The 23,300-nt window shown below is 46.8% G+C and overlaps 1 protein-coding gene across 5 annotated transcripts in view; it reads left to right on the top strand.

Annotated features, from left to right (window-relative positions):
* The window catches only part of IQCG (IQ motif containing G), a 42,895-nt gene extending 20,336 nt beyond the window's left edge, over nucleotides 1–22,559 (top strand). For 3 of the 5 annotated variants that reach the window (XM_034781600.1, XM_034781601.1, XM_034781602.1), the window contains 6 exons: nucleotides 1,451–1,532; nucleotides 9,322–9,483; nucleotides 9,847–9,921; nucleotides 14,842–14,973; nucleotides 16,358–16,459; nucleotides 19,392–22,559. In XM_034781600.1, coding sequence (XP_034637491.1) covers nucleotides 1,451–1,532; nucleotides 9,322–9,483; nucleotides 9,847–9,921; nucleotides 14,842–14,973; nucleotides 16,358–16,459; nucleotides 19,392–19,529 — 691 coding nt within the window. In that variant the 3' untranslated portion in view covers nucleotides 19,530–22,559. Of the gene's footprint in view, nucleotides 1–1,450; nucleotides 1,533–9,321; nucleotides 9,484–9,846; nucleotides 9,922–12,496; nucleotides 12,823–14,841; nucleotides 14,974–16,357; nucleotides 16,460–19,391 lie in introns of those variants that run through there. The other 2 variants (XM_034781603.1, XM_034781604.1) reach the window with 2 other exon arrangements.
* Nucleotides 22,560–23,300: the final 741 nt, after the last annotated feature.

Consider the following 23,300-nt stretch of genomic DNA (forward strand, 5'->3'; position numbering starts at 1 on the left):
TCCATCAGATGTGTCTAATCAGTGCTAAGGGTTCACCTTCCTTTGCACTTTTTTGAGTGAGCCCTATATGTCTTCCAGTATAACATGGCTTCTGATTTTTGGTTTTGTCCAATAAACATCGATAAAACACTCGATAAAAAAAATCCCAACACCGATAAACCCCGGAAATGGTTACATGTGTCTAAAGGTTTGTCTAAATGGAGCAGTAATGTGGACTACAGAGGTGTGGTTTCTAAAGCGCACCAATGTGTTGTGGATTAATTGGTCTGTGTAGACACTAAGGGTTCCTTAGTGCACTTTAAGATAGTGCTGTTCGAAACAGTACTATATTAAAGTGTACTAGGGAACATTACAAAGAGATTATTCATTACAGTATATGCAAAAGCCCCGAGCCCCCCTGATTTTTGGACATCTACAGAGAAATTTACGTATTTGATTTTTAAGTGTCAACCTGTGAGAGTCTAAAAGTAGTCTTTATCCTGTAATAAGACTGGAAATTCATTCTCTCAATCACGTTCACCCAGATGGTGACTCTTTAAGATGGAATGTATGTTGGAGTGTAAGCTCCTTAGGGCAGAGACCTGTCAAGCTGGAAGGCTACTGGCTATACATTTTAAGGCACAGATTTTTTTTTTCTTCTTTTGTAAGGATAAAGTGGAAAGCTGGTGCAAATAAAAAACGATTCCAATTGCCCATCAATAACAGAAAATATGCCTGCACCAAAGACTACCAGGATTTTGTTTTTAAATGTAAACATCTTTGTCAATTTTGGTGTCCATACATCTCCCCTTACTGATTTGAGAATTTGAACAGGTTTGTTTTTTAAACATATAGATTTTCAGTTCACCCTTAACAAAAATAGTCTTATACAAAAACTAAAGCCTGTGTAATCTGGAAATGGCTAGCGATTAGGGACATGATCCTGCATTGAAATTTATGGGAGTTTTAGTATAGAAGCTGTCCCCAAATAGTAGGATTCCTTCCTCTACTCTCTCAACCAAATAAATCAGGTCTTTGTGGCGTCTATACAGGCTTCTGTTGGAAGAATTCTGCATTTTTTGCTTCATTCTCCCAATCAGTCCCACCTGTCTGGCTCAGCAGTTGTACATGAACCATACATCACTGCACTGTGGATTTATTTACCACGTCATCAGCGCTATGATCACATCCCAGTTTATGACTTTCAGATACTGAAGCTTAAAGTGGACAAAAAATGGCCTGTTTGCCAACCAGCCAAGGAAAGGTGGCTCACCCTGTGGTACTGCAGAGTCCTGGGGAGCTTTCCAACCTTCAAGCTCTCAGCGCAAGCAGGAGGAGTAGGGCTGTGTTTTGTAAGGTGCAACACTGCATCAGAAGGGAGGAAGTCCCCTTCCTGGGGAAAGCTAACCCTACTCTCTCCTGCTGTATTCAAGGAATGTAGGTTTTTTTCCCCTTTTGCTTTTTCCTCTAGGGAGGAGGAAGGAAGGAAGGAGATAAAGTCCCTCCAGAAACGACTGCAAGATGTCAAGAAAGAAAAGGAATTAGAACTTCAGGTGAGAATATCCGAGATGGGCAGCATGCTAGAGAGGAAATGTGTTACTGAGCACGCCCAGACCGGGACCTCTCCTTCCTAGGGAGGTTCACAGTCTCTGATGAAAGGGTGTGAGCACACAAGTAACACTCTCTCATTTGGGGGCAGGCAGGGAAAAATAGAAACAAAACAAGAGCGAGTGTAGCGACATCACCAGTGTTCTGGGTGTTGAATGATTGTTAATTACTGTTAAAGCACCGATCAGTGCTGTACCGCTATAATAGTCTCTTCCACAGGGAGTTTACAATTTAAAAGAGACGCAGATCAGATTTGAATGCAGTGGGAAACCCAGAGGATGGTGCTAATTGGGATGGGGATGACATAATACCGACAGGGATTAGCATTTGAAGGCCTAGTGGAATAAATAGGTTCTAAGGAAGGCGTTAATGGAGATGGTGGGGGCATAATGTTCTGTGATAAAGGGTTGATCCAGGCAGAAGGGAGAAAGCCTGAAGAGGAGAGAGTGAGAGGGAAATGAAGGGAGTGATGCTGCTGCACACTGATGGAGTGAGGAGTGTGCGAAAAGAAACCAGAAGAGATAGAGGCAGAGCTGTGCAGGGCCTTGAAGGCAAGGACAAGAATCTGACACTTGATTCAGTAGGGGAGGAGGAGGCAGGAGAGGATCTGTACAAAGGAGTGATCGGTTGAGTGGCAAATGAGGGTCATTTTATCTACAGTATTCTTGATGGACTAGAGGTGAGCGAGATGGAAAATGGAGTCCAGAGGGGAGGACGTAGCAGTAGTTGAGCCAGAAGATTACTTGGGTATGGAAAAACATTTCCAGTTGAAGGCACATCGAGGAAGGGCTACTTTTTATAAACGTTGAAGAGGAAGCAGCAGCAGGACTTGGTGAGAGCCTGGATGCGCATGGAAGAGCAAGAGCCACTGAAAAACGACCCTACGGTTGCAAGTCGGACAAGGATGGTATTGGCATTGGAGAAGAGAGGAGAAGGTTTGGGAGGAAAGATGAGGCACTCAGATATAACGGTGTAGAGTTTGAGGAACCTCCAAACGTGACATCGATGAGACAGGAAGAAATGTTGAAGTGGAAAGTAGGTTTGAGAGTCATCAGCATAGAGGTGCTAGAAGAGACAAATGGGGGCAGATTAAATAAATTGGGGTAAGTGTAGGAGGAAGAAAAGGAGGAGACAAAAAGAACCCAGGTGAACCTTGCAGAAAGGAGGAACCACTGAAGGCAATATTGAAGGAACAAATGGTTATAAGATAGGTAGTGAACCAAGGAAGGACAGACGCAGGAGCTCAAAGGTTTTCCAGGAGAAATGGAGAGTGAGGATTACTTTTCTAGAGGATTTCAGTGTCTTCAGTTTGGCACCGCGTCTAAAGGAATCTGAGGTCAGAGACTGGTCTGCAAAAGGGAGATATGTGACTTAATAGATATTTCTTTTCTGCTGCTGAAACTGGACTCAAGCCTATATCCAGGCCCTAAGGGGGAAAACGGAACAGTTTAAAAGTCTGTTGACCTCTGTTTGGCAGTTAGAAGAAATAAATTAGTTGTTTCATTTGTCCTCAAGTAGTGTGGCAGTTACTTGAGGATTATATTTTGTCCATTTCTTAGCGCACGTTGTCTCCTCCAGTTCAGATTCAGGTCACCCATAGGGTAATGCTGGGAAGCTCTCCATGCACTGTACCAACATAAGGAGCAGAGTTGGTGCCAAAGTTAGTGCTGTAGAAGCCCAGCAGTGTTTGTATGCCCAACTTACACATGCTGTTCTGTTTTAATGTAGTTTCCACAACTCTTTCCAGTACTAGGAAAAGTGCCTCACCCGCTGGAGCTTTCTTTGGCCCAGGGCCACCCAGAGGATTCAGGGGCCCTGGGGTCTTCGGCGGGGGGGGGCCCTGCGCCGAAGACCCGGCACTTTGGTGGTGGGTCCCGGGGCGGAAGGACCCCCCACCGCGGGTCTTCGAGGCACTTCGGTGGCGGATCCCGGGGCGGAAGGACCCCCCACCGCGGGTCTTCGGGGCACTTCGGTGGCAGGTCCCGGAGCGGAAGGACCCCCCGCCGCCAAATTGCCGCCAAAGACCCTGAGCGGAAGAAGCTCTGGGGGCCCAGCCCCGCAAGAGTTTTCCGGGGCCCCCGGAGCGAGTGAAGGACCCTGCTCCAGGGGTCCCAAAAACCTCTCTCGAGGGCCCCTGTGGGGCCCGAGGCCTGGGGCAAATTGCCCCACTTGCCCCCCCCCCAGGCGGCCCTGCTTTGGCCTCAGCTTTGTTAAACTTGTTTGCGTTTGCTGTAGGTGATAATCCTTTGTTTTTCAGCCTTTACCTTCTGCTCTTTGAGTACCTTCCTTCTGTCTTTGCGATCGCCTCACAACGTGTGGCCTGCAGTCGTTTTCTTTCCAACTTAAAGTCCTCTTCCTGGGTTTCCTTATAGCCTGATCCTTGATAACAAATCAAGATGAAGTTACTTTCAAATCCTGCTTTCCTCCCATTGCTAAAAAATAACCTGCTCCGATTAGGTCTCCCTGGGAGAAGGATTTCTATTCAGTCCATTGAGGAATTTCCGATAGGCAACTTTACCGAGCCTTTCATGATTTGGCACATTGCCAACTAATTTACCAAAGGGAAAAACAGCATGTTGATTATGGAGCATTGTGAGCAGCAACAATAGAGGGAGGGAGGTGGGGACTAAAGCCCCCTTGGCAGTCTCCAGCCTTCGGACTGAGTGTGAAAGAGAAAACAGAACAAGCAGGTATAATCATGGATTTAGAAAAGAAAATGAATTGTTCTGGGGCTGTTCCTTGTCTGTTCTGACTTTGAGCTGTGTTAGCTCTTAACAAGACCTGATTAGTAACTCACAGGGCGATTCAGCTGTTTTTGTCTCCTCATTCCCTGTAATGAGTCTCAAATACTCTCCCCGACTGATTTTGTCCTTTTGGCAAACATTGATTCCTCATTCACCTGTATTTCTAATAGAGCTGAAATTAACAAGGCTCTTTTTGTTCTTTCCCTTCTCTTTGTGCACCCGCATCATTAATGACTTTAGTTCAGCTCGAGGCATAAGATTTATTCAGTTAGCTATAGCTGCTGCAGTAGTCACTTATATTGTGTAGCATTTTCCTTTTAACTTTTCATTGATGAAGTGGTGATATTCTATACAGATTATGATTATTGAATGCCAAAAACTGTGCAAATGTAACCCTAAGGTTGCACAGTCAGTATCAAAAAGTCAGGCAATGAAAACTTTTACGTTCCAGCAGCACTCTTTACCCATCCTGTAGATTTTACAGTATACATTTTGCAGCAATCAGTAATATAGTAGGCTACATACCTGTAGCAGAAAACTAAGAATATAACGTGGTGTGTGCGGGAGAGTAGGTTATACACACACCAAGTTAACATTTAGATTGGCTACTTAGCTTTCATTCATTCTTTTCTGTAGAGGTTCTTATACCATGCTCATCACCTTAATATTAATGCACTGCTAGAAGGTGCTCAAAGTAGCATGACCAACATTTGTCATGTTTGTTCTCTCATCCTCTTGCAGGGAAGAGAAATGTGTGCCGTGTAGTATTTTGTTTTAGAAATTTTTACACTCCCCACCCCTATGCGTTTACTGTAAAGCAGCCAGGTCATAGAAACTTGCCTTGAACTTGGAGTGGAAGGTGGTGAGGTTTGTGATGGTCCTTAGTTCCTATGGGAGTTCATGCCACAATCTTGGTCTGTCCCCTGAGAAAGCTCCGTCCCCTGTTCTGCAACTCCTCATTCCTTACGGTTATAGCCTTAGTGTTACATTAACTGTTTCTTGGATGTAATTTCCTAATGCTTTAAAAAAGGAAAAGAAACAATCCAGACTGACGTGTCTTACAGACTTCTCAAGTTCTGCTGGAGTTTGCAATTTCCTTAAAACAAGTATTTAAATAATGGCACACGCAAGCACATTCTTTCTCTAAGTATACACCTGTAGAGAGTTAAGGACATTTCCTACTATGCATGCTCAGCATGGGCCCAATCCAGAGCTCATTTAGGTCAGTGGACAGGCTATTATTGACTTTGGATGAAGCCCCAGGCCATTTTCACAGGGCTGTCTCTTTGGTAAATCAAAACAAGTTTCTTTCAAACCATAGAATGGGCCTAATCTTCAAGAAAAGCTAGATCCATGGCACGTTTCAAACTTCAGCCCTTTTTGGTGTAGTCCGGTTCTATAAAAGGGTAGTTAGAATGTGTATATAATTACAGGGGGGCAAGTATATGTTTTGTACGAGCCACCCTGGAGATCCTGGGGCTGGGAGAGCAGGGGATTGCAGGTTGGGACAGAGGGGTATTGGCAGAGCTGTGTGTGCGCGGAGCCCAGGGCTGGGATAGCATGGTGCTGCGGATCAGGACTAGGGGAAGGGTGGTTGTGGCTTAATTGTTTATTAGGAGCCTTTGCAGTGCTAGAAGCTAGAAATGGGTGACAGGGGATGATCACTTGATTCCCTGTTCTGTTCGTTCCCTCTGGGGCACCTGGCGCTGGCCACTGTCGGAAGACAGGACACTGGGCTAGATGGACCTTTGGTCTGACCCAGTATGGCCATTTTTATGTCTTATTTTAATTCAAGGTGTTGCTTTTAACCCATAAGCCTTAAAATGGTTTGGGGCTTGCTTACCATAGTGACCCCCTCTCTGTGTGTGACCCTGCTGCAGTTGCTATCAGTGGAAGGGTTTGAGCTGGACCTCCGTTCGAAATTTTTTAGGGGTCCGCAAAAGGAAAAAAGGTTGAAAACCACGGATAATGCAGCCATGTGACTAGCTCCCCTTTCTGTCTGCTGGAAGCACAACAAGCCCCCCACCTCCTGCATTGTATCACAGAAGAAAATACAAACCATTACCAGCTAACCTTGCTATATTATGGAGCATAAATAGGTCATGTCTCTGCTTGTTATAAAGTCATTTGTCTCAAGTCATATGAAAGTGTGGGCTGTCAGGCTGAGAAACCATAAAACAATTGTGGATGCATGACTTTAACACACACACAAACCTCATCCAAGGGCCCTAATTGTCCTGAGCCTTATAACATCGTTTGCTTTCCCTGACTATATCTGATGGGATAGCGTGTGTGCGCGCGCACGCGGAGGAAGGATTTTCCTTTTGAGTGTTCCAAACTCTTCTGAAAAGGAACTTTTTTCAAGTGACTCATGGCCTTTAAACACCGTGCTACGGAGTAGGCTTTTTCCTTTGGGAATCTTTCCATGTTTATGCAGTTAAGGAATGTGATGGTGCTTGAGCGACAAGACGTGAGCCTTTCTGTGGGCTTCAAATCACCTAAATAATACCAGCACTTCGGTGTTTCATCTTCAGCCACAAGCTTCAGCTGATGAATGTTGAACCCATTGTAATATGCAAGCAAACAGGAAGAATCTGATTGAGTAATCAAAGGCACGTGGTGGCACAAGAAGTAAAACCAGATGCATTAAGCTCAGTCTTACGTAACTGCAAACTAGTCTGCTATGATCTTTAGATTCTTAGCACGTCTTGTGCTTTTCATATTAAAGAGAATTCTCCTTCAGTTACGATCCTGCATTGCTAATCTTCATCTGTTACCCCGAGAAACGAAGTAAAACTAAAAAGCCCCCTCCTAAACTGAATCATTCTTCAGTTCCCCAGTGCGTTCAAACATCTTGAAACACACTCAGCCGCAGACATCAGCTCAGTACCTCTCAACTCCGGAGTCCCTTCTGCCAGGGGAGCACGCTCAGACCCAACTTGCATCTGGAAATCTCAGCTCTCCATTGTAGTGAGAGTGAGCAGGGAAGGGGTGACAGCACATAGCCAGCTACTTTCCCTCAGCACGCCTTACTCACCCAGAGCATGTGCTTTTGCAACAAAATGTATACTGTGCACCCTGATAAGCTTTCCCAGAAGTAGTGGCACATATGAACAGAGCAAGGGTCAATTTTCATCTGTTCTTAAATTTGCTTTGCAATTGTTTAGTTTTTCTGGTTACACAAAAACTTCCATGCAAGGAGCCCAACATGCTGTGCAAACTAAAGAATTAAACCTTAGCACCCTCACAACCGAGATGTCATTTTTTTTATAGATGGGGAAACTGAGGCACAGAGGTTGTGACTTGTCCAAGCTCACACAGGGATCTGTGGCAGAGCCAGATATAGACCCCAATTCAGGAAACAACTTAAGCATATGCCTGAAGTTAAGCCATTGAAATCAATGGAACTACTGAAAGTGATGCAAGTGCTTAAATACCTTCCTGAATCAGGGCTCTAGAGGCCAGGTGTCCTGGTGACCTGTTTGTCACTGCAACCTCTAGATAGAGAATCACGCCTTCCCTCTTTGTTTGCTGCCTTCTGTACAGTTGGTTAAAAATTAGGTTTCTCTTTGAAGCTCGTGTTGAACTTGGACAACGCTCTGGGGGAACATAAGAACGGCCATACTGGGTCAGACCAAAGGTCTGTCCAGCCTAGTATCCTGTCTACCGACAGTGGCCAATGCCAGGTGCCCCAGAGGGAGTGAACCTAACAGGTAATGATCAAGTGATCTCTCTCCTGCCATCCATCTCCACCCTCTGACAGACAGAGGCTAGGGACACCATTCCTTACCCATCCTGGCTAATAGCCATTAATGGACTTAACCTCCATGAATTTATCTAGTTCTCTTTTAAACCCTGTTATAGTCCTAGCCTTCACAACCTCCTCAGGCAAGGAGTTCCACAGGTTGACTGTGCGCTGTGTGAAGAACTTCCTTTTATTTGTTTTAAACCTGCTGCCCATTAATTTCATTTGGTGGCCCCTAGTTCTTATATTATGGGAACAAATATGGTGTCACTACAGGGCAGAATTAAGGTTGGGTGCCTTAGGTGTGAATTTCCATCCCCTAGCATATTCTGATTGCTGTTAAGTGGGTTTGGCAAAACTCATTTTGTCTATTTCTTTTTTTAATTTCAATAGATATTGATATTTATTTTTAAGCCCTTTTTAATGTTTGCAATTTCAATGTTCAAAGCTGTGGGAAATTATGGGGATGGTCAGACAACAATTATTTAATTACAGTAAATGTTGAGATTCTAAAAGCCAAATCATATAACCATTCAAAAACAAATTGTCAATGTCACATGCAAAATATACAGTATAAATATCCTTATATCAAACTCTACTTTCTCCAGAAGCATTTCTGTATTTTATCTTTATACATATTTTTTCATCTCTGTGTGTGTGTGTGTACAGTGAGATCAACATTTACTGCAATTTATTCATAAAATCCAACCCTTTCAAGCATATGTTTAAGTAATGAAGTACTTTAATTCTTTCACTTCCTAGACTGTAATGCTTGCTTGGAGGATAATTACACCCTCATGGTGATGTATTTTACTCTCAGTACCGTAACCCCATCGTGATGTAGCTCCTGTCTGGGAGCTCTGCTGAGGCCAGTGGCATTATGAACAGAAGGTGACACTCTGAAACATGAGCAGAGACACATGGGGGATGGTGGAGGATAAGGTAACATGGAGGCTACCAGGGTTGAACATGGCCCTACAGAGTGTGGGGAGCAAAATCCCTCTCAGCCCCTCCTCTCTCCCATCTCCCAGAGTCAGTAACTCAGCACCAGAGTCAATAACTCAGCGCCAGCCCCCTGTCTTGATGAGGGGGAGAAGTCTTCAGCACTATGATTTTTAAACATGTGAGGTGGGACACAGGTGAGTTTGCCTGGAGTAGTGGGCACAAGAGATTGAGAGGTGACTTGCATTTTGAAGCTCACTTTTATGCCCCCCCATATGCCCCTCCCTCCTGCCTATTCCTCAGAACCGGAATGAGATGATTGCATACCTCAAAGACCAGCTTCAAGAAATGAAGGCCAAGACAGACATGGAGAGCCGCTATGTGAAGAAAGACACAGAGCTCCAGGTCTACCAGACCCAGAAAAAGTGCAGCAACGCAGAGAGTGACTTGTTCAATGAAATTGAGGTAAGCACCGTCTTTAGGCCTGCGTGTAAAGTATCTCCAGCCAGTAAGGTGAGAACTGGCTGACTGCAGATTGCATTGCCACCAAACAGCCAACATGTAACTCACCCTGCAAAGAGAGGTTTGTTTTACACGCAGGTGGCACAAGCTCCTCCATCTCACCCACCAGCCTTTTGTTCCTAGATTTCACTCTCTTACATAGAACAACTGGCTTTTTATTGACACTGCAGAGCAAGAACCTGTCACTTTCAGACGTGCTGTCCATTCACCACTACGAGCAGTCGCTCGCCGGCGCACCTCGTCACAGTGTATGCATATGTGCGTGCCGAGATAGCCTCTGACCTGTTCTGTCTTTATTGATCACAGAAGCTGAGGATCAAAAATGATGAGGAGATTAGAGTCCACGTGGAGATTGAAAATTTCCTCAGGCAACAACAGATGGTGGGTGACAAATGTTTTCAATTAGCACTTAAGGCAGCAACCTATAAAAATCACATCCGCTTATTCCTAGGGTGGCAATTAATGTCTTAAGGAAAACAGTTAATGTCCATCTATCCCTCAACCAGCTTCAAGACTGTTGTTGGAATTACCATTTGCCCCCAAAACATAACACTGGTTACCTGAATTTTGGATTATTTTAAATCTGGATCTATTTCCTCCAAATCAAAATTGAGATGGGACAGATTTGTTCATCCAGATGCTGCGGGTTCTCCCCCCGCCACCACCACCACAGATGTTCAGATAATTGGGCTTTAAGTTAAAGTACATTCATTGCAAACAGGTCAGACTTCCAGCAGCATCAGGAGCTGGCATTAATACATGCAATAGAACTACAGCTTCACAGGCCCAGGAGTTGCACATGTAATAGGACACTGGGGGCAAGGAAAGACGTTATAGAAGCCATCAATCTGTTTTTGCTTTATCTCAGCCTGTTTGCTCAGAGGGAAATCCAGCTGGGTAGGATAAATATCGATTCACAACTCTTTTGATAGACTCAGATTGCAATCCATCCATAACGTCTGTTATATTAATTCAGGTTGCCCACGATCCATAATGTCTGTTGTATTATTTTATATGGAAGAAAGGACCCAAAGAGTCAAAGATGTTAACACAACTTTGAAACTGTTCAACATTCAACAGCATTGGACAAGGTTCAGGGTTTGCTCTAGAGAGACTTCAGCCTGCTTAGTACCATGGCAAACATACTATAAAAAATCCTTTAAAACCTTTTATTAAAGATACAGAAAAAGGAGGCAAAGCAATTAAAGCATTTGAAATGTAAGGTATTAAGTAAAGTTTTAATTTTAACATCCCCTGTTCCCGTCCCTTAAGCTGTAGAGAGTCTTTAGAAGAAGAAAACCCATGTCTGACAGTCTCTAAGATGGTGTTAAAAATGGTAATAATTGTCCTTTTGGGGGAAGAGAGAAGACATTAGTTGAGATGAGCTGGAGCTGTCCTTGCTGTTGTTAAAGTCCGATCCCATTTCCTTGAAGGCAAAACAAGAAACACACGCAAAAGGGAAAAGAGACAATGCAGTGTCTGTCTCTGGAGTTGACTTTCACTCAGGGCCGCCCAGAGGATTCAGGGGGCCTGGGGCAAAGCGGGGGAGTGGACATAAGAAAAGGCACCACCCGCTGCGGCGCTTGTACTCACCGGGTGGCGCTCCGAGTCTGTGGCGGCAGCAGGTCCTTCACTCACTCCATGTCTTCGGCAGCACTGAAGGGCCTGCCGCCGAAGTGCCGCTGAAGACCAGAGTGACTGAAGGGCCCGCCGCCGAAGTGCCACCGAAGACCCGGAGCGACTGAAGGGCCCGCTGCCGAAGACCCGGACTGCTGCCGGGAGAGGAAAAATTAAAAAGGCGCCGCTAGCCAGGGAAAGGATTCTTGGCCAGGGCTCGCAGGGCCCCTGCGGGGCCCGGGGCAAATTACCCCACTTGCTCCCTTCCCCCCCGGGCGGCCCTGCTTTCACTTGCAACCTCACTGTTGGACAAACACAGGCCCAGCACATGGTCTTATCAGCCATTCTGAGAGCTGGAAAACTTGTACCAGCATCAGCCTGTTGAGGGCATTGCTTTTAGCTGCCTTTCTGGTCATAGGCTTACAGCAGTGTTGCAAAATATGCAGTCTTGGCCAGCTAAGCCAGACTCTTATTAGGCAAAAGGAGAGGGATAGGAAAGAAAGAAGGTAAGGAAGGAAAAAAGAGTGTGTGAGTGTGAGAGAGAGAGAGAGAGACCGTCTCACATCCCAGGTTGTGTTCTAGGATTTAGCCAGAGCCAGTGAATGTGACGGTGGCTCAGTCTGGTCAGGACATCTCTCAGGATTAGGACAAAGAAGGTCCCAGGTTGAAGCTCACTCCTTCCCCTTCTGTCAGCCAGTGTTCACTTCCTTTATTCGCCGTCTTTGATAGGCTTAGTAACCTGGTGGGTTGGGGGGAGCAGTAGAGGTGATATATTTTGATTTCAGTGAGGCTTTTGACACAGTCCCATGTGACATTCTCATAAGCAAACCAGGGAGATGTGGTCTGGATGAAATTACTATAAGGTGGGTGCACAACCCGTTGAAAGACCGTATTCAAAGAGTAGTTATCAATGGTCTGCTGTCAAATTGAGAGGCCGTATCCAGTGGGGTCCTGCAAGGGTCAGTCCTGGGTCTGGTACTAGGCAATATTTTCATTAATGATTTGGATAATGGAGTAGAGAGTATGCTTATAAAATCTGCAATGACACCAATCTGGGAGGGTCTGTTTAAAATTCAAAATGACCTTGGAAAACCGGAGAATTGGTCTGAATTTAACCAGATTAAATTTAATAAAGACAAGTGCAGAGTACTTCATTTAGGAAGGAAAAATCAAATGCACCACTACAAAGTAGGGAATCACTGGCTAGATGGCAGTGCTGCTGAAAAGGATCTGGGGGTTATAGTGGGCCACAAACTGAATGAGTCATCAATGTGATGCAGCTGCAAAAAAGGCTAGTATGATTCTGGAGTGTATTAACAAGAGTGTCTGTAAAACCCAGGAGGTAATTGTCCCACTGTACTCGGCACTGGTGAGGTCCCAGCTAGAGGACTGTGACCAATTCTGGGCACTGCACTTTGGGAAAGATGTGGACAGACTGGAAAGAGTCCAGAGGAGAGCAACAAAAATGATCAAAGGTTTAGAAAACCTGACCTATGAAGAAAGGTTAAAAAAACTGGGCAGGTTTAGTCTTGAGGAAAGAAGACTGAGGGAGAACCTGCTAAGTCTTCCAATGTGTTAGGGGCTGTTATAAAGGGAACGGTGATCAATTGTTCTCCATGCCCAGTAAAGGTAGGACAAGAAGTAATGGACTTAATCTGCAGCAAGGGAGATTTAGGTTAGATGTTAGGAAAAACTTTCTAACTCTAAGGGTAGTTAAACTCTGGAATAGGCTTCAAAGGGAGGTTGTGGAATCCCCATCACTGGAAGCTTTTAAAAACAAGTTGGACAGACACCTGCCACGGATGGTCTAGGTTTACTTGGTCCTGCCACAGCACAAGGGGCTGGACTTGATGACTTCTCAAGGTCCTTTCCAGCCATACATTTCTACAATTCCCCTCCATTCAGTTTGCCAGCATTGCGGTAGCTGGCTTTTTCCCCGAAGTCTCTTCTCGAGGACCCCAAAAGGGAGTGCTGGGTGGAACATCCCATGCCCTCATCATTTTGTTAATCAGTTAGGACTAATTTCTGACACCAATTTTGGTCAATTGATTTCCAGTCATACAATTCTCTTGTTTACCAGGCAGGATCTTAACACAGTCCTTGAATTATATCAGGAGGCCTTTTCGTTTGAACTAATTCAGTCTGTCTCACTTTATAAACTTCTGTCCACTTCCCCACAGTTAGGCCCATAATGAGGGTACCTTTGTAGGCCCAATTATCACAGCATGTCCTTGTGTCACCTCTGATGCAACTGTCCAAACAAAGCTTTCCCAGCACTGAACCAGGGCCTTTCAGACCGGTGACTTCTCTGATGGTAAGTAAATACTGCTTGCCTTTTAAAGCCTATTAATATTTTTTAGCGTCTCTCAAACTTCTTATCCGAAAAAGGTAAAAGCCATGTATTAACACGACATCTCACATCTCTTCCAAGGGGAAACAGGGAACATGTATCCCAGCAATCAGTAAGCAAAGGGAACCTGAGCATATCACCCTTCTTCGTAGCCAGACTCTGGGTCCACGTTTAGTTCACTTTCCAGAATGGCAATATTTTAAAGTGTTAAGTCACACTGAAGACTTAAGGGAACTATGATTGGCAGTCCCAATACATGATCATTGTTTGACACCACCTGAGAATGAGCTGAAAATATACTAACTGTACCATATTATACTGTACTGTGTCTGGTATAGAGAATTGTCATCCTCATCTCTAGGGGACGCAAGGTGCCAAGTGGCTCAGTGGTCAGAAAAGGCATCTTTGGGACTACTTTGAGGTAGTTTTTCCCTCCGTCCCAGAGACATTGGACACCACCAAGGTTCAGGAGTGAGGGGATTTCCCAGTAAAGGTGATAACATGTAGGCAGAAGTATGAGTCCTTCATCCAAGGGTGTCATACCGTAGTCTGTGCTCCACAGGGAATTGGCCGGGCATACAGTGCTGACTCCTCCTTTCCAGGCTGCTAAATCACAGTAAGAGTTTAAAAGTCATTCAGCACTTTCTTCGGGTTACTTTGCCATGTGAGTGATCGCTATCGTTGCCCCAGGGATGTTATTCAACTGTTAATGGGAGGAAGCAGTCTGTGCAGGTGTTCGTGAAACAATCTACATACTGAAATGCGGTCCACATCCTGAAAAGGCATGGGCACCTGTCCCATGGATCCTATCCCTGCCGTGTTTGGGGATAAGTCCAGGAAGTGGCTTGCAGGCCCTAAATGGAGGTTTACCTTTGTAATTCTAAGAATCTGTAGGGCCTAATCATCAGTGATGAAGCTATGAGCCATATGTACTTCTTTTGGCCAGCACTTTTGGGGTGATATCTGTCATTTATTGCACTGGGGTTTACCATGTATTAAGCCAACCTCTAGCGGTTCTCCAACTTTTCCATTCTTCAGACCCCTCTGAGGGACATTGCCCCATATCCCCTTAGCCCTCCATGGCTTGGCTCTCCAAAGCTTTTGACCTCCAGGATGGGCTCTGCAGACCACTAGTAGCTCCGCACTAGCTCCAGGATTTTGGCTCTTTGAAGGGTTGGGGTATGCTGAGGAATTGCCGTGCTGTGTAACGTTGGTGTTACTCTTACGGAAAGACGGCAGACTGATCAGATGATAGAAAGTTTTCAGTAGCATTACTAATCCTTCCGGTGCATTCTGTCTGCCGAGCTAAGTGTCACAGTATGTCCCCCACACAGAAGTTGGAAGAGAAGCTAGAATACTGGATGGAGAAGTATGAAAAGGACACGGAAGCTAAACAGCAAGAACTGAACACTCTAAAAGCATCCAAGGCAAATGATTTAGCAGCACTGCAGGAACTAGCCAAGCAGGTATGAGATCAGCAGTGGACTAAAGGATTCAGTGAACCAGCATTTCACTGCCCAGGCAACATCCCAAAAGCTGGGCCCTGGGCACTTCCCCACCCTCACTCTTTTCATTCATCCAGAACAAGGGAAGAGAACTACGGGAGAGAAAAGATTGAGTAACCCATGGAGCTGTTCAATAGAATAGGCAGGAACAACACAGCAAGTGGTGTCAGGAGGGCGCCACAGGGGGCATGAATCCTCTGTTCTCTGCATGTGACTCTGGTCAAGAAATGCCATTGTTTGTTGTTTTTCCTATGGCCGTTTTGGGTGTACGAGAGTGGCAAGTAACTGAAGGGCTTTTGTGAAGGGCAACGGAGGACAAACTCCCTTCCCAATGTGTGCCTCACCTTGGGTCACACAAGCTATTGCTAGTCCGGGGGAGAGGGGCTCCGTGGAATTTTAACCCGCTTGCTAGCGACCGCTGGCGGTGCAGACTAAGGGCTATCTCTGAGGGCTTGCTGGCTGCCCTGCAGTTCGGACTGTGGGGGCATGAATAGCAGTGGCACCAAAGTGCTGCGTGTAATTCCCCCCCCACCCCCCCGTGGGCATTAACTAAAGGGTTATTGTAGGTGTTGTAATGATGCTCACTCTGAACCCTGGTAACACCCTGTTAAACAGAAAGCTCTGATGACAATGTTCCTGGAGAATCTCTCAACAAAATCTCACTGGTGTAATGATTGTTCTGTTTCCGATATTTACATGGCAAGGATTTGTAAACATGTGAAAACTTCCTAAAGAAGTAGTTTAACAAAAAGGTTCCTGGTTCACATGAACATAGTCCTGTTGAAGAGGGTTACACTAGTGCACACTATTTGTTCCCACCCTGGTAGTCAGAACTGCGGGGCAGTGTAGACATAGCTTGTTTACTAAGTTCTAAGCGCCTGCTTGTGGAGTTAGAGGACACTCAACTCCTTGCCCCGTCGAGCAACTCATCTTCCATTCTGCATGTAAAACGTAGGTCAGTTGTCATCCCTGTGTCCCAATGATTCTGCCACGTCCCCATGTGCTCGGGGTGACGTGCTACCAACACCTGTTCCACCAGAAGCCAGACAAGACACACTTTCTGCAGCAGAACATCAGGGGGTTCAATATGTTCAGGCAGTGAATGGGGCAACTTACAGGTTCATGATGGGGAACACAGTTATATGCAGCATTTGCACTGCAGAGCTGGGACAGCCGACAGGGAAAGGAACCGAGGGAGAAGGCCCGTGGCTTGCACATCAGCCCCATGGCGTAGCTATGAGGGACAAGCCTTGTTCAGGGAGCTCCTGAATTCAAAGACATCATGATGCCCTCAGTCCATTTCTAAGCGAAGCATGTTCTAGAGTGTCTCTGTGCATTTCTGCAGTGCCAGTTATTTGAACAAGTCATCATCGAGGATCGGGTGGAAAAGGAGGCAGCAAGAAGGAAGGTAGAGCAGGATGCGTTGGAATTAAAGAGCGTCAAGAAGGTAAAAGGGAAAGTGCTACCAGTTATACGGCTCATGAATTATCTGTACGCGAGGGGGCTCCTTTCAGTCAGCAACACGTACTGAAAGGTTTGGCCAGCATGGCCTGGGATTGGCAAGCGCCGCCATTGGGGTGGGGAGAAGAGAGGGGTCTGCCGCATGTCCAAGCTGCTGTTTGTTCTCCCCACCCTTCTCGTCCCTCCCTGGGTAGAACAGCCACAAAGTGAATAGTCACCTACTGAATCAGGAAGGAAATAAAGGGAAAGTCTTGGCTCCCAGAGTGAAGATTTGGGGGCCTTTTGTCCATCACACCATCTGTGCAGCAAGGATGACGCCACAGAGGGAGGGTTGCAGTGTAATCCCTTCCATCAGTACAAGAACCGCCCACCACCTAGTGACTACATAGGCCAGGAAGTGCAGGGGAGGAGCCCAACCTGCTACAGCTTAGGACATTGGTCCCTTTACAGCAGGTGCCACAGTCCACACTGTACCTGGCGGCCTTCTTGCTTTCAGGCTGCCTCCCACTGGCCTTTCACAGGGTTTGTTGCAGGGCCACTGGTACTGGGTTTCTTTTGAATGTGGTTAAGAAAAGTAGCATTGAAGTACTTGCTGAGAACAAATACGGGCATGTCGGAAGCAGTGGGTGATGGGAGTACCGATTACATGTGCAGTCCCAGCATAGGTGGGCAACTGCGTGTGCACATCGGACTTTTAGAAAATGCGGCCCCAAGAGCTAATGAGAGAGGATTTAAAGATGACCTGCAAAAGGAAGGCAAGTGGGATTGGGCCCGTTGTTTGCTTCTTTATGATAGTTTGGGTTTTAAGGGGGCCATTTAGGGAACTGGGGTAAAAATCTGTCTGGGGATTGGTCCTGCTTTGAGCAGGGGGTTGGACTAGATGATCTCCTGAGGTCCCTTCCAACCCTGGTATTCTATGATTCTATGTGAACATACAGGTCTGTCGCATCTTAGGTGCATTTAACATGTGCGATTTCAGCTTTACACGGTCGGCAAAACCAAAACCAAAACAAAACCAAAAAGAGAAAAATAACAATTTAAATACTGTTTCTGTAGTGCGGGTGATTCCGCCTGCCATTACACTCAATGTAATTTTGACTATAGGCGATTTTCGTTTTAGGCGCTGACTGCGGAACGTAACCCCAGCGTAAGATGAGACAGATCTGTACCATATATTTAATTTAAGGCAGAAAAAAATCAGGAACACTTAGTCGGGCTTTTCTGCTGTTGCCGGAAGGACTCACTGGAGTCTCCTCCACTCTAGGCTGTTACTTGAATAAAACACTGAACTAGCAATTGAGCAGGGTGCAGCCCGTAAACTAGCGTCCAAAGCAGCTAGTCTATAATCTAGACGGCATGGAAATCTATCAAGGGGTTTTCTGTAGCACCCATCACCTTAGTATCTAAGCCAGGGGTCGGCAACCTTTCAGAAGCGGTGTGCTGAGTCTTCACTTATGTACTTTAACTTAAGGTTTTGCGTGCCAGTAATACATTTTAATGTTTTTTAGAAGGTCTCTCTCTGTGTCTATATTATATAACTAAACTATTGTTGTATGTAAAGTAAACACGGTTTTCAAAATGTTTAAGAAGCTTAATTTAAAATTAAATTAAAATGCTGATCTTATTCCGCCGGCCCACTCAGCCCGCTGCCGGCCTGGGGTTCCATTCACCTAGTTCGGCAGCGGGCTGAGCGGAGCCTGTGGAACCCCGGCTGGCAAGGGGCCGGCAGCCGGGACCCCAGACTGGGGGTGCAGGTGGGAATTGGCGGGGGAGGGGAGTTGCAGGAGCTCTCGTTTGGTACTCAGGGTGGGGATGTGGGGGAGTGCAAGTGTCAGGGCATGGGGTGTGGGGGGGCTGGGTATGTGTGGGGGGTGCAGGAGTCAGAACAGGGGCTGGAGGTGTGTGGGGGATGCAGGGGTCAGGGCTGGGTGTGTGTAGGGATGCAGGGGTCAGGGCAGAAGGCTGGGTGTGTGTGAGGGCGTTCAGGGCAGAGGGCTGTGTGTGTGTGTGTGGGGGGGGGTTCATGGGTCAGGGCAGAAGGCTGGGTGTGTGGGGGGAGGGGTTCAGGGGTCAGGGCAGAGGACTGGGGTGCTCGGCTTGTGGGAGTGCTCACGGCAGGGGGCTGGAGGGGATATGCCCTGTTCCCACCCCTTTCTCCAGGGCCCCGTCCCCACCTCTTCTCTGCCTCCTTCCAGGAGCAGCGAGCACACTGTGGCTCGGCTCGGCTCCCCCTCCCCCTCGCAAGGGCGATCAGCTGATCGGTGGCAGGGAGAGGGAGTGGGAGGGGCAGGAAAGTACCACGCTGGGGGAAGAAGCGAGGGAGGGGGAGCTTGGCTGCCGGGAAGACCAAGCTTCTGCCTTCTGCCCCGCAGGAGAAATCGGTGGGCAGGGGGGCTGAGTGGGGCCAGGACCCCAGCAGGCAGCAGCGTGCCATCAAAAATCGGCTCACGTGCTGCAGGTTGCCGACCCCTGATCTAAGCACTTAGGTTTGGAATGTTTCCAAGGTAAAGAGTTGGTGCATACAGGCCAGTGCTGAGGGTAGCACTGGCAGCCGGCACCAGGCTGCTGGCCTAGGAGACGCTGGCAGACAGCACTTAGGGCGGGATCCAGGCTCCGGCACTCCCAGCGGGTGCCTCGAGGAGGCTGGAGATCAGAACGTGTCACAGAGCAGTATTCCCTGGCACTCTCGGGTTCACCATTCGGATTTTCTTGTAATGTTTTTACATAAATGTAACATCAGACAACCAGAAAGCCCGTCCCTTTTCCCACAGCACTGAGCCAATGGGGCGTACTCGATACCCCCTAGAGGGGGAGGCATGGCACGATGGCAGCTGACTTCCCCAAGACCAGCCGCTCTGAACAGGGGGGAGTGTGACTCTAGCTTTGGAAAACTAACTCTCCTCCTTTCCTGCTTCCAGCTACAGGCCTGGTGGAGAGGCACAATGGTTCGCCATAACATCGGCCCCTATAAGGCCCTCAAGAAGTCTAAAGAGGACGAGCCAAAGGGCAAAGACAAAGGGAAAAAGGGAAAAGCTGGAGCTAAGAAAAAGAAGTGATGGCCATAGACTCCTGCTCTCATTAGACCCACAGGGCCCTGGGCGTTTGGGCTCTCGTCAGGGAGGAACACTGGCTTGTGTGCACAGAGTAGAAATAAAGCCCTCAGCAGCGTTCTGGGCCAGGCTGGAGTTCATTTTCTTGACAGGAAGGAGTTTAAGATGAAGTTTCTTGCACAGGTCTGACCTCTCCAGCTCAAGGTAACTAGAGCTTAGCAATCCGCTACTGCCATTTTGAACCTGCCTTGCGCTGAGCGCACATTATCCCCCGAGAGCACAGGAAGCTGGAACGATATCGCCCTCAAGATTTTTCTGCAGCCTTAAACTAATTAGTCATCTGGGTATAATTCACACCCCGTTCACAAGCTTGAAAATGCAGCTGTATTAAAGGCACTGTGCACTCGAATATTCACCACTTCTCCCCGTCACTGCGCTGGCAATGGTCAAAATGCTAGGGTGGTCTGGGGGCACTCGTCCTTCACCACTGTTTTGGCTAATGCCGCTCAGAGCAGGTCTAGACAGCTTGGTGGCCGTCACTCACAGCTGGTCTTGGGTGGGGCTTCCATTGTTATTGTCAGTGCTAGATCAATGGTAGGAGAACTGCTAAAGATTCTCAGTGTAGATGGAGCCTTGTTCAGAGTGTTTGTTTCCATTCGCACAGTTCTCCTGCCAGAAGTCCCTGTAGCCCTGCAGGTGATAAGGAAAGAATCATGCCCTAGTGAGGTGTAACTGTGGGGAGGTAATAGAATGTCCTTGGTACAGAGCAAGATATCCTTTGGCATCTGGTACCCGAGAGCTGCTCTCTCAAACGCCAGAGTGCAGTGAAGTGATGACAGCCTGGCTGTTACCTTGAAAGAGAATTGGGGGCGGGGGGAAGGCAGAGTTCTGCTCTGTTATCCCCGCTGTGGGTCCAGTTCTTTGAAATCAGATTGTACTGCAATCCGTGTACACAGTGGAAACAATCAACCGTGTAAAACTGCAGAGGGGCTGAGGGGGGTTGGGGGTTTTTAATACGCCCACACTGAAAGAGATGGATCAGAGGCTGTTTTCACTCTGAGACCATTTAAGAGCGGTATCAGGAGCGTGTAGCTGTCCAAATACATTCACATCGGAGAGTCAAACTGTGCCAAAAGTTACCAAAAGTTCTCTTAAGTTCAAGTAAAAGTACTTCAACTGCAAGTGGCAAAGCTGTTGGGCTTTGAATTCGGAGAGCTCAGTGGTGGCTGGAGCCTGGAGTTTATTCTGCGTTAATATATCACGGAAGTGACAGTGGCCTTCTGAAAATTCACACACATCAGGCAAGCTGGAGTTACAGTCATTGGCATCATTACTCTATGTTAATCAGGAAGCACTCCCTTTTCAGTCACTGATCCCAAATGAGAACACATTGTAACTTGTCTTCCTCATGCCACATTGGGGCAAGAACAGGCCTTACTCCTGGATGATGTTTACGTCACACGTCTGCAGCAGGCACCTCACAGCAACCGCTGCAGTTAAGTTTAATTTTAACTCCCCCTTTTCATGCACTCAGAACGTTTAGAAACATTTCATTTTTGAGGCTAAAATTGTCCAGGCTTGGTCTGTGCTGACAGGTGATTTTTATTTATTTATTTTATTGTGAAGTTTGAGCAAAATCCCTTCAGACATATGAGTTATGGAAAGGGAGGGAAAATGCACTTTTCCTATTGTAAAGAAAAAAAATCCTAACCACACCTTCTTAGAGACAGCTCCAGTACAAAGAGCTGAAGTTTGAAACAACCTGGGCAGAAAGGTGAGTAGGGATTAGCACCTTTGCTTGCTTCGGGGCAACAGGGGAGCGAAAATCACTTCTCATTCTAAGGACATTGTTCTGGAGCTTCACTTCTGGGCTCCAGTTCCTTAGCATGAATCCACTGGCACTGCCTTGGCTCTTCCAAGGTTTTTGACCCTTCAGGATTACTGTAGTGGGATACACTGCAAGCCAGTGGGTATCACATGGTAGGTGCTAGATGTAAATTACATGTAAAGCCCCCATTTGTGTGACCCAGCTGCAGTGAATTATGATGCAAACTGGAAAGGAGGCAGTAATGGTGGTTATGAAATTATCCAGGTATCACTTTTAGTGAAATGGTTCTGACTGTGTCTCAAAAGGGAAAACATCCATAAATACCAGAATCCACTCCAATTATAACGTTAGTTTGTTTCTGAAAGTAGGAGGACATTTTAAATGTCAGTTAAAGGAACAATAACATTGGGTTTGTGTTCATTTGTGGAGGGTAAATGGGGCCTGGATGGTTTTCATCAAAAAAGCATCCTCTCCCCACACTTTGCTGTTTCTTATCAAACATACCCTGGGAGACTCCATGGTAATTGGAAAACTAATAAAATTAAAGAGTGAAAATTAAGCATATGAGAGGAGAAAGGGTCTTTAGTCAGACTGCTTAGAAGTGGGTGTTTTCCCTTTGTTAGCGTTTATAAATCAAATGCCGAATGAACACTTGATTTTGTTAACAACTCAACACTCCAGCTGGTGTAAGAGCTCACAATACACGAGGAGCTGCAAGAGGTCCACCAGAAGCTGGGGAGATCCGCCTTTACATTCATATTTTTCTAATGTTTCTAATGTAAAAAAAGGCAGAACATTTTAAGAAAGTTCAGCCCTCTTCTATACATTTAGAGGACATAAATCTGATCAAGCATCTCTTCCAGTGAGTGAAATGCTTAGCAGCCCCCCAGGGCGGCTGCCTACCCTTTCTCCCGTTTGGAAGGTAGAACTGGGACAGACCGTGGCAGAGAGGCTGAAGCACTGTCATAGGGCTGTAGGGGGAGGTTACGGTCATCCAGGTCTAGCAGGAGAGGAACAGAGCTCAAGCTCCGACAGGCCTTCTTACAAACTCCTCAAAGCAGCTGCCTTCCCAGCTCCAGAGATGATCTCCTGCTGGGCAGCGCTTCTGAGCCCCACAGAGCAGTGCCCTGCTCCAAAGTAACTTAAGAGCCGCAAGGGCAGCCTCCCTCCACCCCCAATGTCAGTACTTCAGTCACGGCTGCCCTGTCTCTTTCTGAGAGAAGATCTGGAGGACCAGCTCATTCCTCACTGCTTGCTGTTCTGAGTTGTGAACCATCTCCCCCCGGCCTCCCGCTCTGTCCTTTGGTAAGGCAGCGGAACAGGAAACCCACTGAACGTCCCCATTGTTTGGTGAAACAGACCCAGAGGAAAGTCAAATGGGTAAGTGGACAAGTTGAGCTGCCCAGAAAAGTAGCCTTTTTGGTGGAGTTTGGCATTGGAACCTGTATGTGTGTGCACAGCTTGGCAAAAAATAAGACAGTAGCAGGGGAGGGCCGCCCAGTGCCACTAATAGGAGTAGCTGTTTTGGTGGCTGTACACTTGCATTATACACAGGCCAGGACTTCGGATACTTCCCAGTAATTTGGAGGGGAGGAAGTTCTGGGTCTGAGGGTTGAGATTAGTGACGCAGGTTTGTGGAATGATTCCATACTAAGTTCCATATTTGGAAGATTTGCCTTGAGGTAGATTTGCGGGGACTTAACAGCATCAGTTCCCTGACAGTGACTGTCTGATATGTCAGAGTGAATCTCCTGAGGGGAAGCTAAAGGTTCCCCAAGTGTCAAAGCCAAATGTTGCTCGGTTATAACTCCAGCAAAGAAGGTTCAAAACCAAAACGACCTCTCCAGTTTTGTTGGAAAAAATTCAGACCCTGCAATTTTAAGTGGAGAGGTGAAAGGGATGGTGCTTTGCGGCTCAGAGGACCAGCGTGCCCAAGTATCACCCACTAG

The sequence above is a fragment of the Trachemys scripta genome, chromosome 9, assembly GCF_013100865.1.
Source record: "Trachemys scripta elegans isolate TJP31775 chromosome 9, CAS_Tse_1.0, whole genome shotgun sequence".
In the NCBI taxonomy this organism is placed as follows: domain Eukaryota; kingdom Metazoa; phylum Chordata; order Testudines; family Emydidae; genus Trachemys; species Trachemys scripta.